General features: G+C 24.1%; 3 protein-coding genes and 1 long non-coding RNA gene across 4 annotated transcripts in view; 3 read left to right on the forward strand and 1 right to left on the reverse strand.

The window, feature by feature from the left end:
- Window positions 1-16,098, reverse strand: part of LOC148934535 (uncharacterized) — a 30,166-nt gene that overhangs the window by 13,663 nt on the left and 405 nt on the right. The window lies entirely within an intron of this gene.
- On the forward strand, window positions 1,022-4,573 carry LOC105428537 (uncharacterized). The gene is made up of 5 exons (XM_089084520.1): window positions 1,022-1,729; window positions 1,842-2,248; window positions 2,692-2,791; window positions 3,592-3,693; window positions 3,782-4,573. Exons 1-5 carry the CDS (start codon window positions 1,433-1,435, stop codon window positions 3,950-3,952), a joined length of 1,077 nt encoding a protein of 358 aa, XP_088940646.1. The 5' UTR covers window positions 1,022-1,432; the 3' UTR covers window positions 3,953-4,573.
- LOC105428558 (uncharacterized) lies at window positions 6,872-10,216 on the forward strand. Its single transcript, XM_011640940.3, has 7 exons — window positions 6,872-7,622; window positions 7,731-8,140; window positions 8,222-8,321; window positions 8,594-8,695; window positions 8,932-9,090; window positions 9,611-9,692; window positions 10,058-10,216. Exons 1-6 carry the CDS (start codon window positions 7,329-7,331, stop codon window positions 9,665-9,667), a joined length of 1,122 nt encoding a protein of 373 aa, XP_011639242.2. The 5' UTR covers window positions 6,872-7,328; the 3' UTR covers window positions 9,668-9,692; window positions 10,058-10,216.
- LOC148934536 (uncharacterized) lies at window positions 13,107-15,084 on the forward strand. Its single transcript, XM_089084599.1, has 5 exons — window positions 13,107-13,510; window positions 13,601-13,656; window positions 13,998-14,083; window positions 14,156-14,314; window positions 14,998-15,084. The coding sequence occupies exons 1-5, from the start codon at window positions 13,107-13,109 to the stop codon at window positions 15,082-15,084; spliced, it is 792 nt and encodes a 263-aa protein (XP_088940725.1).

A 16,098-nucleotide genomic window follows, 5' to 3' on the forward strand; every position in this document is an offset into this window, starting at 1 on the left:
TGCATTAATTATTTAATTATTATCATGTTTATTTTAATCGTAAAAAATTTATTTTTATATTAAAATTTATACTATTGCATAAAACAATTATATTTGTTTTTATATGTTTTAGTACTGTTCAACTATAATGTCATATTTCACAACACTATGAATAATAATGCTAGATGATAATTAAAGATATTGCATACCTAAATAACCGCTTTAAACTTACAAAATGATGTATTTAATTAGCAAATTTAGAATTTTATGTAAAAAAAAAAACCACACTTTTGCACATATTACTAATATGTAATACAGCACATGTACTAATATGTCATTACTTTAGAAAACTATATTAATTCAACATAATAATAAATAAAATATTTGCAAAATTTCTCGCAAAGTATTACATTGTGGAATGAATACATCTATACATCTTACGTATACATATCTTCAATATTAGTAATCATATACTATTCATTAATTATATTTTTAAATCTCATTTACTATATATATCATGTTTCTTTCAGATTGTATAAAAGAAATAAAAAATAAACTAAAATTCTTTAAAGTATTATATAATAGTAATTATTTAGTATCACATATTTGTGGGATATAATATTGCAATTATTATCAGTCCTTTTTTATTGTTCTCTTAACTTACCCTTTATTCAATTTTAATTATTTCATTCTTATGACATCTCTACTTGCACAGTATATGTGATAACTAAATAATAAATGTATTTAAAAAAATTAGAAAAATAATATTTAAGCTTCTCTGCATCAATTTTCATTTCTACAAATAAATATTACGTAAAAAAATCTATATGAATAATTTAAACGTAGTTGTAGGACTCACAGTATAATAAAACACTTCTAAATTCCAAAACATTTCAGTGGAACTAAGGTTGCATCAGGAAACCCACCGTACATGTATGTTAAATAATTTCTAAAGAAATTGCTGTATAATATAGTACAGTAGCTGTATTTTTCTGACGCATTTTATAACTTATTAATCATCTTCAGCCTTGTATTCACATTGCATATTACAGAAAATTTTATTCTAAAAACTGTGTGCTTTCGATGATTTCAAGAAAAACACGAGGAAAGAAAATTCCAAATCATGCATTAATGATGATACCTCTATTATATGCCAATTTTGCAATTTAAATGTTAAAGATGCTCTAGATACTAGTGGAACATAAATTTTGCAAGCTGTACGTTTTACATTACACGTACACGTACATACACATCCTTATTGCTTAGTTTATGAGAATTTATTGCGGAAGTATATTCGATGCAAAACAGAGAGAGATGAAAATATGCATAACCGTTTGGGCTAAAAGTTTCCTTGCTGTATATGCTGTATATGCGCTTCTCATTGTTCTGTCATTTTGAAAGGAAAATCTTTTAATATCACGATACGTTTATATATAAATTTAACATTTTAATCATGTGGTGGTCAAAACTAACATTAAAAAAAGTTATTGCCGTTGTAAAATTAAGTTTGTTAATAACTTGGTGTTGGCCTCTCCCAAAAAATACTATCAAGTTAAAAGTCATCTGCGCAGGAATATATCAATACTTTTGTTTAACTGTGACTTTTAGCGTTGCTGTAGGTTTAATGAATGCGGTGTGGAACCATCTTGATGATCCTGTTATTATGGCAAAATCGATAAGTGTTCTGTGTCCCGCTCTTCAAGTTGTTTGTAATATTATGTACTGTAAAATTAATTTCTATCGCCTAAAAGTAATTAATATAAATACATTTAGCAATTATACAAGAGTAAAAATAGAAGTAAATGCAATTGATTCTTATGTTTCCTTTTTGTAAAATTTATTTATCGCGTTATCGATTTCAGTTGGTTACTTTTGAAATGGAAAATTTCTGTGAATTACTTAAGTCTCACGAAGAAACAATCGTTCAACGATACATTCATAAATGCGCTTATTTTTATGGTGGATCTATGATTTGGATTTACCTGAGTGCCGTCTTTATTATGTCTGGACCTCTTACGCTAGATCAATCATTTCCAACAAACGCCGAATATCCATTCAATGTTGATTATCAACCTTTAAAATCAATTATCTTTATACAGCAAACTATTGCTTGCATGCAAGGTGCTGCTCAGTTATGTATGAATATTTTTATAGCGCTTTTACTATGGTTTACATCGGCAAGATTTGAAATATTAATCGAAAAATTTCGAGAAATCACAAACATTTATGAATTGAAGATATATATCCAGGAACATCAGAATCTGCTAAAGTAAGATACTATTGTCATTTAAGAATACTATTATTATATTAATAAAATTTATATGATTAGTCTAACTTTGTATTTATGCACAGAATTACAATATTGCAATTATCTGTTATAACACACATATAATCGTTTAATATTTCAACAAGATCCATTATTTGTCATTAATAATCTTAACATCTTCATGAATATATTAAAATTAACTTTTATATTAATAATATAAACGTTGAGATTAATTAATATTATTTTCTTTACTATATTATAAAAATCATAATTAAGATAAAATTCTGTTAAAAGAATTTTTCAAAATACGTCAGTTTCCCGAAAATTATTTTATTATTTTTTTATTTTATTATTTATTATTTTTTTTTAAATAGCAATGTTGTCATATCTATTTACACAAAAAGCGATAACAATAATTTATAATGTTATCATTTATATTATGCTAGGTATACAGAAGAAGTAATTATCTTAGCTCGCCCCTTTGCATTGTCAACTATATGTTTTAGTACTATCGCATTAATAATAGTGGGTCTTATTTTGATTACTGTGAGTACTATTGTTGTTTTATTGTTTGTTTGATAATATGTTTGATAATATGTATTTCATCAATATTTGTACGCGCGCGCGTCTTATCTTTTTAATCAAAACTTTAAAAAATTTTTTAAAAGAAACCAATATTTTAACTAATCCAATAAAATTTTAAGTTAAAAAATATAAATAGAATAAATTTGTAAAGTTTTTATAATAAGATATAAAATGAAGTATTTCCACTTTCATTTCTAAAAAAAATATATTAAGTCAGTGCCTCGAATGTATTAAAATTTTTCTGCGATGCCGATTGGTTCTCTTATTGCACTTATTTCGTGAACGACTGTTTTTGCGAAAATCGTTTTGACATTTGTGTTATAACAAAAAGTTAATAGTATTATATAATTTTGCAACAGTATTATATAATTTTTACTCCTTCTGTTTAAAAAGATAAATAGCACACATCTGTAATGTCTAATATATGAAAATGTGAATGTGACGTACTTTTATTTTTGGATATATGTGTATGTACATATATATGTTCAGTTTGTGTATATTTAATTTTATATCGCTCTCTTTTATTTAAATATAAAATATTGTTAAAAAAATTTATTAAAATTTTCAATAAAATACAATAAATTCTGACTAATATTTATAATTCTTACTTGTTACATTAATAATTTATACTTATTGTAAAACTAGAAAAATTTCAATATAAATGTGATAGATAAGTAAACAAAGTAATTCGAAAAATAGCAATTTAATTATCTGTTCAAAATACTTTAATTTTTTAACTCGAATTATTTTATATTAAATAGGATCAACCATTGTCAATGAAAATCCAATGTATTGGCATAATTTTTAGTGGATTGTCAGTGGTATTTATGTTTACGTGGCCAGCAGAACATTTGATTCATATAGTAAGTTAATTATCATAAAAGAACTTTATTTTACAAAAGAGATTTATTTTGATTACAATTAAAATAAAATATTATTACTGTCAAATAGAGTAATGAGATTGGACAGGCAGTTTTTGATACGCAATGGTACGAACAATCGATCGGTCTACGAAAGGATTTACAAATAATTATGTTAAGAGCTCAAAAACCAGTAATTATCTCAGTACCATGTCTCATGCCCGCATTATCTTTGAGATATTATGCATCGGTAAGAAATTAAGATTAAATATATTGTGACATTGTACATGCACACGAAAAAAACAATTTTGCTGTAAGATTTAAAAATTTAATCAGATATAAATCTGAAAAATAATTTAAATATTTGTTAAACCATCAAAATTATGTAAAACTTTTAAGTATAATGATAATATTGCAAAATATTTTTTATATTCTACAATCAATTTGATATTTACGTAACTATGTGCTACGTAACTATTTTGATAATCCAACAAAATTATTTTCCAAATTTATAAATCGATAAAACTGTCATTTTCGTGTACAACAAACATCTGTTGTTTTCAGAAATTCATCATTATATAATAAAAATAATATTGTTTAGTTAGTTTTTCTTAATAATTGTCTAAAGTTGTCTAAAGTTGTCGCACAATATAATTGTTTTCACTATATAATTGAATGCATAGTAAATATTATTTTCTTCATCTATCTGCATAAAGAAATTTTCACATAAAAATAAAAAAAAATAGTTAATATATATCTCTTTCATAAAAATTTTAATATATGAAAATATTATAAATGTTCCAGTATTTATCAACTATATTTTCTTATTTCACAACACTACGAGTAGCCGTGCAAGATGATTAAAATGCAAAATAAACAAAAACGTATGCTGTTGATAACACTTGCATTATAGAAATTATGCAAACGGTTATATAAGATAAATTAATGTTTTTTTTTCAATATAAAAAATCAATATTAATTTACGATAATTATAATTAAATGTCACATTAAATTTAAAATTGTTATAATAACATGATCTGTAATAATATAATAATGTAATAGTGTAATCATAATTAATTAGTTCAAAATCTTGTAAATTATTTGCAATAATTGTCTTTTCTTACCCTTTTTTGAAGTTAACTAGATTTTAATTAAGATAAATAGAACAAAAATAGAAAGAAGTAAAAATGCATGCGCGTAAATAAATTCTAATTGATGATGATTTGATAATTTTCGGAAGTAATAATAAAATAAGATATAGTAACAAAGTAAAAGATATAGTAACAAGTTAATAATCCAGAAAATTCTTCTTAAATTAATAATTTAAAAATACAGTAAAGATAAAAAATTGATTATTGAATCATTTATTTATTATTAGCTAATTAATTTCAGTTATTTACAATTCAACAAGAAATATTTTTAAAGTAATAAAAAAATCAAACAAATCTAACGTATATGTATATATTACTATCTTTATTTTAATTAAACAGTTGATGTATATAATATACATATAATAAAATGATAATATTAATTTTTAATATGTCTAACAATGGGGATATAATTCCTTTTTCCTTTCTTACTATTAATTTTAACTTTCTAACTTTGCTTAAGAGAATATTCTAAATGACAAAAAACTGATAAAAGCATTTTCAGTAATTCATTAAACTGATATTATTTTAAATGATAACTAATAAAATAGAAATAAAATTAATGCAATAATTTTCAAAGCGAATAAAGCTCTATAAATTAATAAAGATATTATCCGATAGAAGAGCTATCATGAACATGTTTTTTTCTTTGCGATCCTCGTTAAAGTAATTGTTTTCTTAAATAGTATGAGTAATGTTCTTCATCATTACATCAAATATTTAATATGTTCAGCACTATTAATACATCAGTAACTAACAGTAAGTCGATGTGCATCATTTAAACTCTACGTACATGCATGTATACTTGTGTGCTTTTCGATAATAATTTATACAAATGGAATTTCAGTAAATTTTCACAATTATTATTATATATTATATATATAATACAAAATTTTATCTGAACCAGAAGATAAAACAAGTATAAGTGCATTTGTGTGAGTATAGCTATGTAAGTATCTCATAGAATATGCTAGATGAAAGTAATCCTTTTGCACATGAATTGTATTAAAACAGAAAAATAAGAATGAGTAATTTTTATAATAAATTGCTCACTGTTATTCATTAATTACACAAAATATCACGATCATCATGAATGTCTTCTTGAAAAATGAAGTGAAAAAATGTTTTAAAATCTATAATTTATAATCTATAAAACAACTATTAGCTTTTATAGCATATAATATGTTGATAAAAATATGTTTGCAAAATTAGAATTATTAAGTTAAATATGTATTGTCATGATGCAATGCACGATTAAAAACCATTAATAAACGGACGCACGGACGCATTTTGTATAATGACAATACGTTTTTCTTCCTGAAACAATTAGTAGCTTTAGTACAATTCACCTTTTGTCTATCTTGTAGGGACCTGTATGTAAAGTAAATAGAGACATAATGAATCTATCATTGCAGAGTAAAATTATTTTTATCCCTATGCATGCCATAGATCAATATTTTTTAGCTAAATAAAAAATATAACTAAAAGTTAAAGATTTTAAAAATATTTTAAAATTAATTTCAAAAATTATTTATAAACTTTTTATTTATGGATATTATTTTTTTGATTAGGCATTAGAATATTATTGATAAACATACATTTGCTTACATTATAGATTTGATGTAATGTCTCTGACTTCCTATAATCTTTCAACAGTTTAATCGTGCAGCTTGATTCTCATCCAATCTTTTCGAATATTTCTTTTCACATAATATTAGTTCCATAACAGAATTGTTATATCTATGATCCATTGCACCATTCACTTAATTTATATTAATATTATTTCAGAATGTTAAATCCACTCTTTCCTCTATTATAACTATTATAACACACAAATGTAAACATATATTAATATTTCTAAAACCGTTGCACACGTTTTTTCAATAAAACGTGTGTTTCTTTTTACGTACTTTTACATACAGAATATATACCAATAAAATCGCACGGCGTACAACGAAGAACATGGTGCAACCACTGCGCGTTAAAATTTGATAAACCCCTATCCGTAACGCCCTATTGCAGTACCTATATAATAACAGAAAAAGAAAACACGCACGTAAAATGATAGATAAGATAATACATAGTTTTTCTACAATATCTGATGTGTATAAATTCCGTGGTATATCCGAGATAGAAAAATCTTAATACATTATTTGTCTTGCATGCATATTTTGTTAGCTCAGATTGCATGCATTGTACAAAACGTTTCCGCTTATCGAATTTGAATGAGAAACTATCCGTCTACACACATCGTGTGCTTCATAATAATTTCATCAAAACATACTCCATGCAAAACGAAAAAAATACGCGACACGAATGTGTGTAATACATACATAGCGCGCAATCCCCCTCGACTACGCCCATACAGCGCAATATCTAATCTTGCAAATCTGTCGAACACTAACAAAATTACATACCGGTAAAAGAATTTTCTCTACTCGGAAATATCAACTTGTGAAACACATGTAACATAGATAACGCAGTGCAGTCATGCAAAGAAAGGTGACGCTAAAAGAAGTGATATCTGTCATAAAGCTAAGTTTGATTCCAATTTGGGGTTGGCCAGTGTCCAAAGATGCGACAAAGTATAAGATGTTTTGTGTAAAATTATATCACTCTTTGTGTATTATTATGGCAATAATGCTAGCAATACCGATAATTTATGGCGCCATAAATCATTTAAAGGAACCTATCTATTTAGTACAGGAATTAGTTATATCAAGCAGCACTTTGCACGTTATTGCTAACTTTATCGTTTATAAAGTTAATTATAATGACTTACAGGTAAGTAATATATTTATCCATTTAACGTTAAGACATTTAGATGCAATAAAGTTAAGAAATTCTACTTTACTATTGTATTTATTTTATCAATAATACTATTATTTGCAGGATATTACTACGAAAGTAGAACATTTCTGTGACTTTATGAAACCGCATGAAGAAATCGTTATTCAACGATATATTGACAAGTGTGTTATATTCTACGGCTTCTCTCTGTTTATCTTCTATTTCTTTACATTAATAACAATCACACTTCCTTACGTCTTGCATCAACCATTTCCAACATTAGCCGAATATCCGTTTGATGTAATTCAACAACCGCTACGAACAATTATTTATATGCAACAATCTCTAACCGGAATATTAGTATCAGGACAATTATGCACAAGTGTTTATATAGCTTTTATACTCTGGTTTACATCGGCAAGATTTGAAATATTGTGCGAAGAACTAAAGAATGTTGGCACAGATATCTATCAATTGTTCAAATGGATTAAATTGCATCAAGAATTACTCAAGTGATAACCCTTGTCTTATACAACATAATTAAAAATTTTTAATTATATAAATTCTTACAAGTATCTAATCTACTTGTTCAGATACGCAGTAAAAATTTCAATTACTGTTCGAGCTTTCGTTTTCATAACAGTGGCCTGTAGCACGTTTTGCATAATAATAATACTTTGTTTACTTCTTACTGTAAGTATAAAATATTATCTCAATCTAAAGTTGCTATCTATTATTTTATTATCTATATTATGCAAATCTACTTTCTGAGAAATTGTTGTATAAATTATATATATATAACAATCAGCAAGTAAATTTAAGAAATAAGAAAAAAGAACTTATACACACGTAGTATATACTAGGAAATTATTATATTGCTCATATACTTATGCAAAAAAAGCAATTTAAACTATATTAAAAAGTTTTTATAAAAGAATATGAAAACATTAATTTTTTTTTAATAGCATCAACCATTTATACAACTATTCCAATTCTTCGGATTAAGTCTAGTGTGTCTCGCGGAAGTATTTATGTATACTTGGCCGGGAGAATATTTGATAAACATGGTAAGTTATTAGTTTAAAAGTTATATTGGAATATAAATATTGTAAGGCCAAGTAATAGAGAGATTCGGAAATAGTTTTTAGAAAGTTGTCGCGGTCATAAAGATTAAGTGTCGCAATTCGTAAACAAAGGATCCCCGAGTTTGAATCCCGGTCGATTTTATTAATTTCCTCAAATTTTGTTATAATTAATATATTATAAATAATATCATTTTAATAAATGTTCATTGTCTCCGTAGAGCAGTAATGTCTCACTGGCCGCGTTTGATGCCTTACAAACTGATCAACCGGTTATAATGTGGAAATGTCTGCAAATTATAATAATGCGAAGTCAAAAACCAGTAACGGTTAAAATACCTTGTTTTTTACCTGCATTATGTTATACTTATTTTACAACGGTATGATAAGATTTCAACTCAAAACTGAACGATCATCATAATGTAGATATTAATTCTTTGGCATTTTATATAATCTCATATTTAAAGATTTAAATATTTGCAGAAACAAATCAAAATAGAAATTTAACTTTAATATATTGAATAATATTTTGAATTTAAAATAAAATAATATTATAATATATTTTATTGTAATACATATATGTGTGTATACATGTGTGTGCGTATGCGCATATGTTAACAATGTATTAAATCTTTAAATCTTTAAATATGAGACTGTATAAAATGTCAAAGAATTATAATATTTACATTATGATGATTATTCAGTTTTGAATTGAAATCTTGCATGTGTGTGTGTGTGTGTGTGTGTGTGTGTGTGTGTGTGTGTGTGTGTGTGTGTGTGTGTGTGTTTTGTATATATATAAATTATTATATATATTTGATATATTTTACACATATATAATCAAAAATTCTCTTTTAAAGCACAAAGAAAAATAAATGTAAACTTATTTTTATATTTCAGTATTGTTCGACTATACTTTCCTATTTTACAACATTGCGAGTAATGATAAACGAATAAAAAGAATACAATATCAATTTGTATGGTATGTAATAAAAAATAATCTCTTTAGAAAATTAATGTTTGCATAAAAAAACTTTCTATATGTTTCTATGCATTATAAATTGCTAAAATAGAATAGAATAAATGCTTCAACAAACTATATTGTTTATTTTAAAAATAATAATAAATAAAACTATTATTATTTTAGTGTTAATAATGTAATATAATTTAATTAATAGTAATCAACTATTTATTAATATACATTTTTTCTAATAAAATCAGTTATCTAATATTTTATAAACTTTTTAGTGTTTATATATAAGTAATATTTACATTCTCTTTAATACTAAAATTGTTATTAAAAATTACATAGCATCAATAAAATTAAATTTACAATTTCTTTTATAGGCACAAAGAATTATGGAAACATCTCACGTCTAATAAATGGAAAAAATCAACAAAACAGGTATAAATCACAGGTATAAATCATTAAGCAAAATGTAATCATAATCTAAAAAAATTTCTAATAATCTAATAAATATTTAATAAAATTTTTGTTGCAAACACATTTTCACTTATTTGTTTTTAATTATTCCTATGCATTATATTTTTCAAATTATAAAAATAATGAAAAATTTTCTTTTTTAAAGGAAAAATAGGATAAAAAAAGAAACAGTATAAATCCTGCTTTATGCGATAAAGCATTATTATAATTAACATTAATTATAAGTTAACGGTATATCATTCTATTATAATAAGAAAATCAACAATGTTATATTAGGCCCTGTGCATAATGAAGGAAATATTAGAAATAGGAATAAATATTAAATTTTAGAAATAAAAATTCAGAATAAAAATTAAACGTAATCCACAATAAATATAAGTACAATAAATATAAGTATTATAAGATATGATTATGTTTTATACTTATTTATATGCATTATTCATTACATTTAATTTTTATTCCAAATCTTTTATTTCCAAAATTTAATAAAATTTGTTCCTATTTCTAATATTTGCTCCATTGTGCGCAAGCTTTAGTTTACTATGCACGTGATGCTAACAGTATTATGTTCTATAAAACTGATTAGAATTAACTGATTTATGTTAATTGTTTTTTTTCTTATCTTTTCTTTATTTCTATAGAAAGTTAATTCTTCAATTAATAAATAAGAATGCATGTACAAATAAATTCTAATGATGATGATTTGACAGTTTTAAGAATAATAATAAAACGAGGTACATAATAACAAATTAATAATCCCAAAAATCATTTTTGAATTATAATTTGAAAATATAGTAAGGTAAAATATTGATTATTGAATTGATATTGATTATTATTGTTAGTTAATTAATTAGTCAATTCCATTTATTTACAGTTTAACAAGAAATATTTCTATTCGAAACCAATGAAAAATCAAACAAGTTTATGTGTATGTATATTTTTATTATTTTATATTTTATATTTTATATCTTTCTTTTGTCATTTAAAAAATAGTCAATGTATATACGGTACATATTATATTATAATATCAATTTTTAATATGTCTAACAACGAATATAATTCCTTTCTTCTATCTTAATATTAATTTATTTTTTTCATTGAATATTCTAAATGACAAAAAACATAAAAAGCGCTTTCAATACTTTATTAAATTCATATTATTTTAAACGAGAGACAATAAAAGAGAAATGAAATTAATGCAATAATTCTCAAAGCGAATAAAATTCTATCATTTAATAAAGTTATTATGCGATACAAAAGCTATCATGAGAACTGCTTCTCTTTCCACATTCGTTAAAATAATTATTTTCTTAAATAGTATGAGGAATGGTCTTTGTCATTACATCAAACATTTAATATGATCAAATATTTAATGTATGTGATGTATTAATACATCAATAACTGAGTTTTTTGTCGATGTGCTGTGTGAACGCTACATATGTTATGCATACGTTATATACTTATGTACTCTTTGATAATAATTTACACAAATAGAATTTATACGAATAGAATAGTTATTATTATTATTATTACATTATATATAACTTAATACGAAATTTTATCTAAATCAGGAAATAAAAGAAAGTGTAACTATGTGAGTGCAACTACAAATAAATAATTTGATAAAATGTGTAAATGGAGTCATCAAATTAACATTATTATAAAATAAAAATTAGAGACTGGACAATTATTAACAATTTATTGTTTATACTAAATCTGTTTACATTATGAGTTTGGTGTAATGTCTCTGATTTTTTATAATCCTTCAGCAAAGATTCGTCCAATTTTGAATATTCCTTTTTATAATATTAGTTCAGATTTGAAGTATCTTTAATTTGTAATATGTATCTTTAATTGACTGCAGCATTCCACTTATTTCAAAATATCAAATCTACTTTTTTCTCAACATTATGACAACATATAAACATAAACATGAAATTAATACGTCTAAAACCATTACACTTCAGTTTAATAAAAGGTGTGCCGTTTCTTATGTACTTTCACAAACAGAATAGTTATCAATAAAATTGTAGGGCGTACAATGAAGAACATACATACTGCACGTTAAGATTTAATAAGTAAGAAACCTATTATACCCTATTACAGTACCTATAATAACAGAAGAAAAACACGTAAAATGATAGACAAGATAATACATGGTTCTTCTGTAATATCTATCATGTGGGTAAAGTTCTATGGTATATCCGATACGGTATATCCCAGAAAAATCATAATACATCTTTTACTTTGCATGCATATTTTGTTAGCTCAGTTTGCAAGCATTGTTTACAAAACGTTTCAGTTTATTGAATTTAAATGAGAAACGCTATCCGTTCCTTCACGTGCTTCATAATAATTTCATCAACGTACATCCCATGCACAACGAAAAATACGCACGGACAAATGTATTTAATACATTTGTAGCACCCAATCCCTCTCGACTACACTCCTACAGTCTTGCAAATCTCACTAACAAACATATAATAATTAATAAAAGAAACTTCTTCCGGAAATATCAACTTGTAAAACGCATATAACATAGGTAATGCAAAGAAAAGTGATGCTAAAGGAAGTGATCTCTGTTATAAAGCTAAGTTTAATTCCAATTTGAGGTTGACCAGTCCCTAAAGATACGACAAGATATAAAATGCTTTGTATAAAATTATATCACTATTCATACATTTTAACAGTAATATTTCTAGTAACGCCATTTATTTATGGCACCATAAATCATTTAAAGGACCCTGTGTTTTTAGTAAATCAGTTAGTCATGACAAATAGTACTCTCCACGTTATTGCAAACTTTACCTTTCTTAGACTTAATTATGACTTACAGGTAAATAATATTTATTTACACATTTAACGTTAAGACATTCAAGTGCAAATAAGTTAAAAAATGCTATTTTATTTTATCAATAATGATGTAATTATTTGCAGAATGTTACTATCGTAATGGAACGTTTTTGCAACTTCATGAAACCGCATGAAGAAATTGTTATTCAACGATATATTAACAAGTGTATAAAATTTTATACACTTTTTCTTTATTTTTCTCTGTTTATCTTTTATTTTATTGCATTTATAACAGTTCTATTACTACTTCCCGTAATGCATCAGACATTTCCATCATTCTCCGAATATCCATTTGATGTAACTCAACAACAACGAACAATCATTTTTATACACCAAGGTTTATGTGGTGTATTAGTATCAGAACAATTATGCGCAAATGTTTACATAGCTCTTTTACTCTGGTTTACATCGGCCAGATTTGAAGTATTATTGGAAGAGATAAGAACCAGCACACGCATTTATCAATTCTTCAAGTGTATCAAAATACATCGAGAATTACTCAAGTAAATACTACCAACTCGTCTTACACAATATGATTTAGTTAAAATAGTTTAAGATATGAATTTTAATAAGTAACTAATGTATTTGTTCAGATATGCAGAAGTTGCAATGACTGTTCGACCTTTCGCTTTTATAACAGTGTGCTGTAGCACGTTTTGCTTGTCCTTTGCTTATTTCTCACCGTAAGTATATAAACTATTATGCAACTCTTCTATATATTTTCTCCAAAATTTATGCATAAATTTATATGTATATGTATATATATATATATATATATATATATATATATATAAATAACAATCAGTAAATACATCTAAGAAGTTAAGGAAAAGCAGTTATGCATATACAACATATATTATTACATTATTATATTGCTTATTTATTCATGTATAAAGAATATTTTATTAAACTATGTCGAAGAATTTTATTGTGAAAAGATTGACAGGGAAATATTACGTTTCTTTTTTAAATAGCATCCACCAATTATAGCATTTATCCAATTTTCGGCATTAACTGTGGCGGGTTTAACGGAGGTATTTATGTATACTTGGTCAGGACAATACTTAATATACATGGTAAATTATTAATGCTATAAGTTATTATATTATTAATAAAATCACTTTAATAAATGTTTATTATCTTTGCAGAGTAGTAATATTACACAAGCCGCAATCGAATATGCATTCCAATATGATCAACAAATTATAATATGGAAATGTCTGCAAATTATTATAATGAGGGATCAAAAACCAACGGTTAGAATACTTTGTCTTATGCCTGCATTGTCTTTTAATTATTTTACAACGGTAAGATAAAAATTTCAAAAGACAAAATTTACATAACAATTACCATCATAACATAGATGTTAATTCTTTGGCATTTTTCATAATTTCATGTTTATAGATTTATATATTGTAACATATATGTACACACATGTATGTACAAACGTACATACATGCACATATATCATAAATTAAATAATTATAATATTATTTTATTTTAAACACTCGATTAAAATTATGTTAGATACTAATTTGTTTCGTTACTTATTTAAAATTTTTTGAAGATTTAGTAACTTTCCATTGTTTTTCTCAAAATATTTTTAAATGAAAAAAAGGATCTAATTAAAACTTAAATAAACATACTTGATCCATATTTGAGTTTATTTGAAACTAATACTTTGCTTATGGGGAGTTCGAATTCATTTTGTTTAAATTTAAATTTATTTAAAAGTACTTCTTTCAGTACTTCTTTCTATAATTACTTTTTTTCAAAGTAATTATAAATTGTAAATAATAAATTACAAAGAATATGAAACTATGTAAATAGAACTATGTAAATAGATTCAAACTTGCATATATAATATACTTAATCTCATCAATATACAAATATTGTTTTGTATGTATAATCAAAAATTATTCATTTTTGTAGCATAAACAAAAACAAATATAAATACAAATAAATATAAATTTATTTTTATATGTTTCAGTACTGTTCAACCATACTCCCCTATTTTACAACGATTACAATTGCGAGTAATGATAAAAGTAATGATAAACGACACAATATCAATTAAAAAAAGACACAATATCAATTTGTAGATATGTAATCAAAATAATTGCTTTAAACAATTAATGTCTGCACAAAAAGCTTTTTTTATTGCATTGCAATATTACTAAAATAAAATAAATATTCCAACAAGTTACATTGTTTGTTTTCAAAATATCAAAAAATAAAACTGTTATTATAGTGTTAATAATAATACATCAATTTAAATTAATAATAATCGATTATTTGTCGATATGTATTACTAAATATGCATATAATATCAATAATATAAAACCTTAAACAATATACAGAAATAATATTTAAATTTAAATTTAATTTAAATTTAAATTTAATATTGAATATATTGCTAAAAATTATAATTCTGCCAAATTAATATTTAGAAAACTAGTTATGATTTAAAAAATTTACATAAAAATTTATAAATTTTTTAATATTTATGAGTACTAAGCAATCTTTTGAAAATATTATTAAATTTTTTACACTAAATTTATTAAAAATTACTTATGTTAGTAAAATTAAATTTATTATTATTTTTGTAAATGCAAAAAATTGTAGAAATATCTCACATCTAATAAACAAAATAAATCAACAAACTGATATGTAATCATGTAAAATAAAATAAAATAAGTCTAATGAAATTTTGTTGTAAACGCATTTTTACTTTTGTCAACTATTTATATATTTATATATATATATATATATATATATATATATATATATTTTTTTTTAAATTATAAAAATAATTCTATTTTCTTTCATAGAAGACAAATAGAATAAAAATAATCTGTCTGACTCTTGTTTTATACAATAAGGCATTATATTTAGCATTAATCATAATAAGTTAACAATATATGATTTACGATTACGAATATATGATTTTATTATTACGACAAAATCAACAATTGGAATGTTATTCTATTACGGAATGTTATAGTTGCATTATTATTATTTTTTATAACTTTTTAATTAATTAGTATTAACTAATTAAATAATGTACACACATTATATAAAAGTAATATAA

This window comes from Pogonomyrmex barbatus, unplaced genomic scaffold, assembly GCF_055798465.1.
Source record: "Pogonomyrmex barbatus isolate J1 unplaced genomic scaffold, ASM5579846v1 scaffold9, whole genome shotgun sequence".
NCBI classification, from domain to species: domain Eukaryota; kingdom Metazoa; phylum Arthropoda; class Insecta; order Hymenoptera; family Formicidae; genus Pogonomyrmex; species Pogonomyrmex barbatus.

What these genes read in the sequence shown, in the direction of transcription:
- LOC105428537 (XM_089084520.1), top strand. Translation starts at nt 1,433, where the DNA reads ATGTGGTGGTCAAAACTAACATTAAAAAAAGTTATTGCCGTTGTAAAA. An exon ending in TGGGTCTTATTTTGATTACT is followed by an intron (nt 2,792 to 3,591) that starts GTGAGTACTATT and finishes TATATTAAATAG; the next exon opens with GATCAACCATTGTCAATGAA. An exon ending in CAGAACATTTGATTCATATA is followed by an intron (nt 3,694 to 3,781) that starts GTAAGTTAATTA and finishes ACTGTCAAATAG; the next exon opens with AGTAATGAGATTGGACAGGC.
- LOC105428558 (XM_011640940.3), top strand. Translation starts at nt 7,329, where the DNA reads ATGCAAAGAAAGGTGACGCTAAAAGAAGTGATATCTGTCATAAAGCTA. An exon ending in TTAATTATAATGACTTACAG is followed by an intron (nt 7,623 to 7,730) that starts GTAAGTAATATA and finishes TATTATTTGCAG; the next exon opens with GATATTACTACGAAAGTAGA. An exon ending in GAGAATATTTGATAAACATG is followed by an intron (nt 8,696 to 8,931) that starts GTAAGTTATTAG and finishes TTGTCTCCGTAG; the next exon opens with AGCAGTAATGTCTCACTGGC.
- LOC148934536 (XM_089084599.1), top strand. Translation starts at nt 13,107, where the DNA reads ATGGAACGTTTTTGCAACTTCATGAAACCGCATGAAGAAATTGTTATT. An exon ending in ATACATCGAGAATTACTCAA is followed by an intron (nt 13,511 to 13,600) that starts GTAAATACTACC and finishes GTATTTGTTCAG; the next exon opens with ATATGCAGAAGTTGCAATGA. An exon ending in TTTTATAACAGTGTGCTGTA is followed by an intron (nt 13,657 to 13,997) that starts GCACGTTTTGCT and finishes CACCAATTATAG; the next exon opens with CATTTATCCAATTTTCGGCA.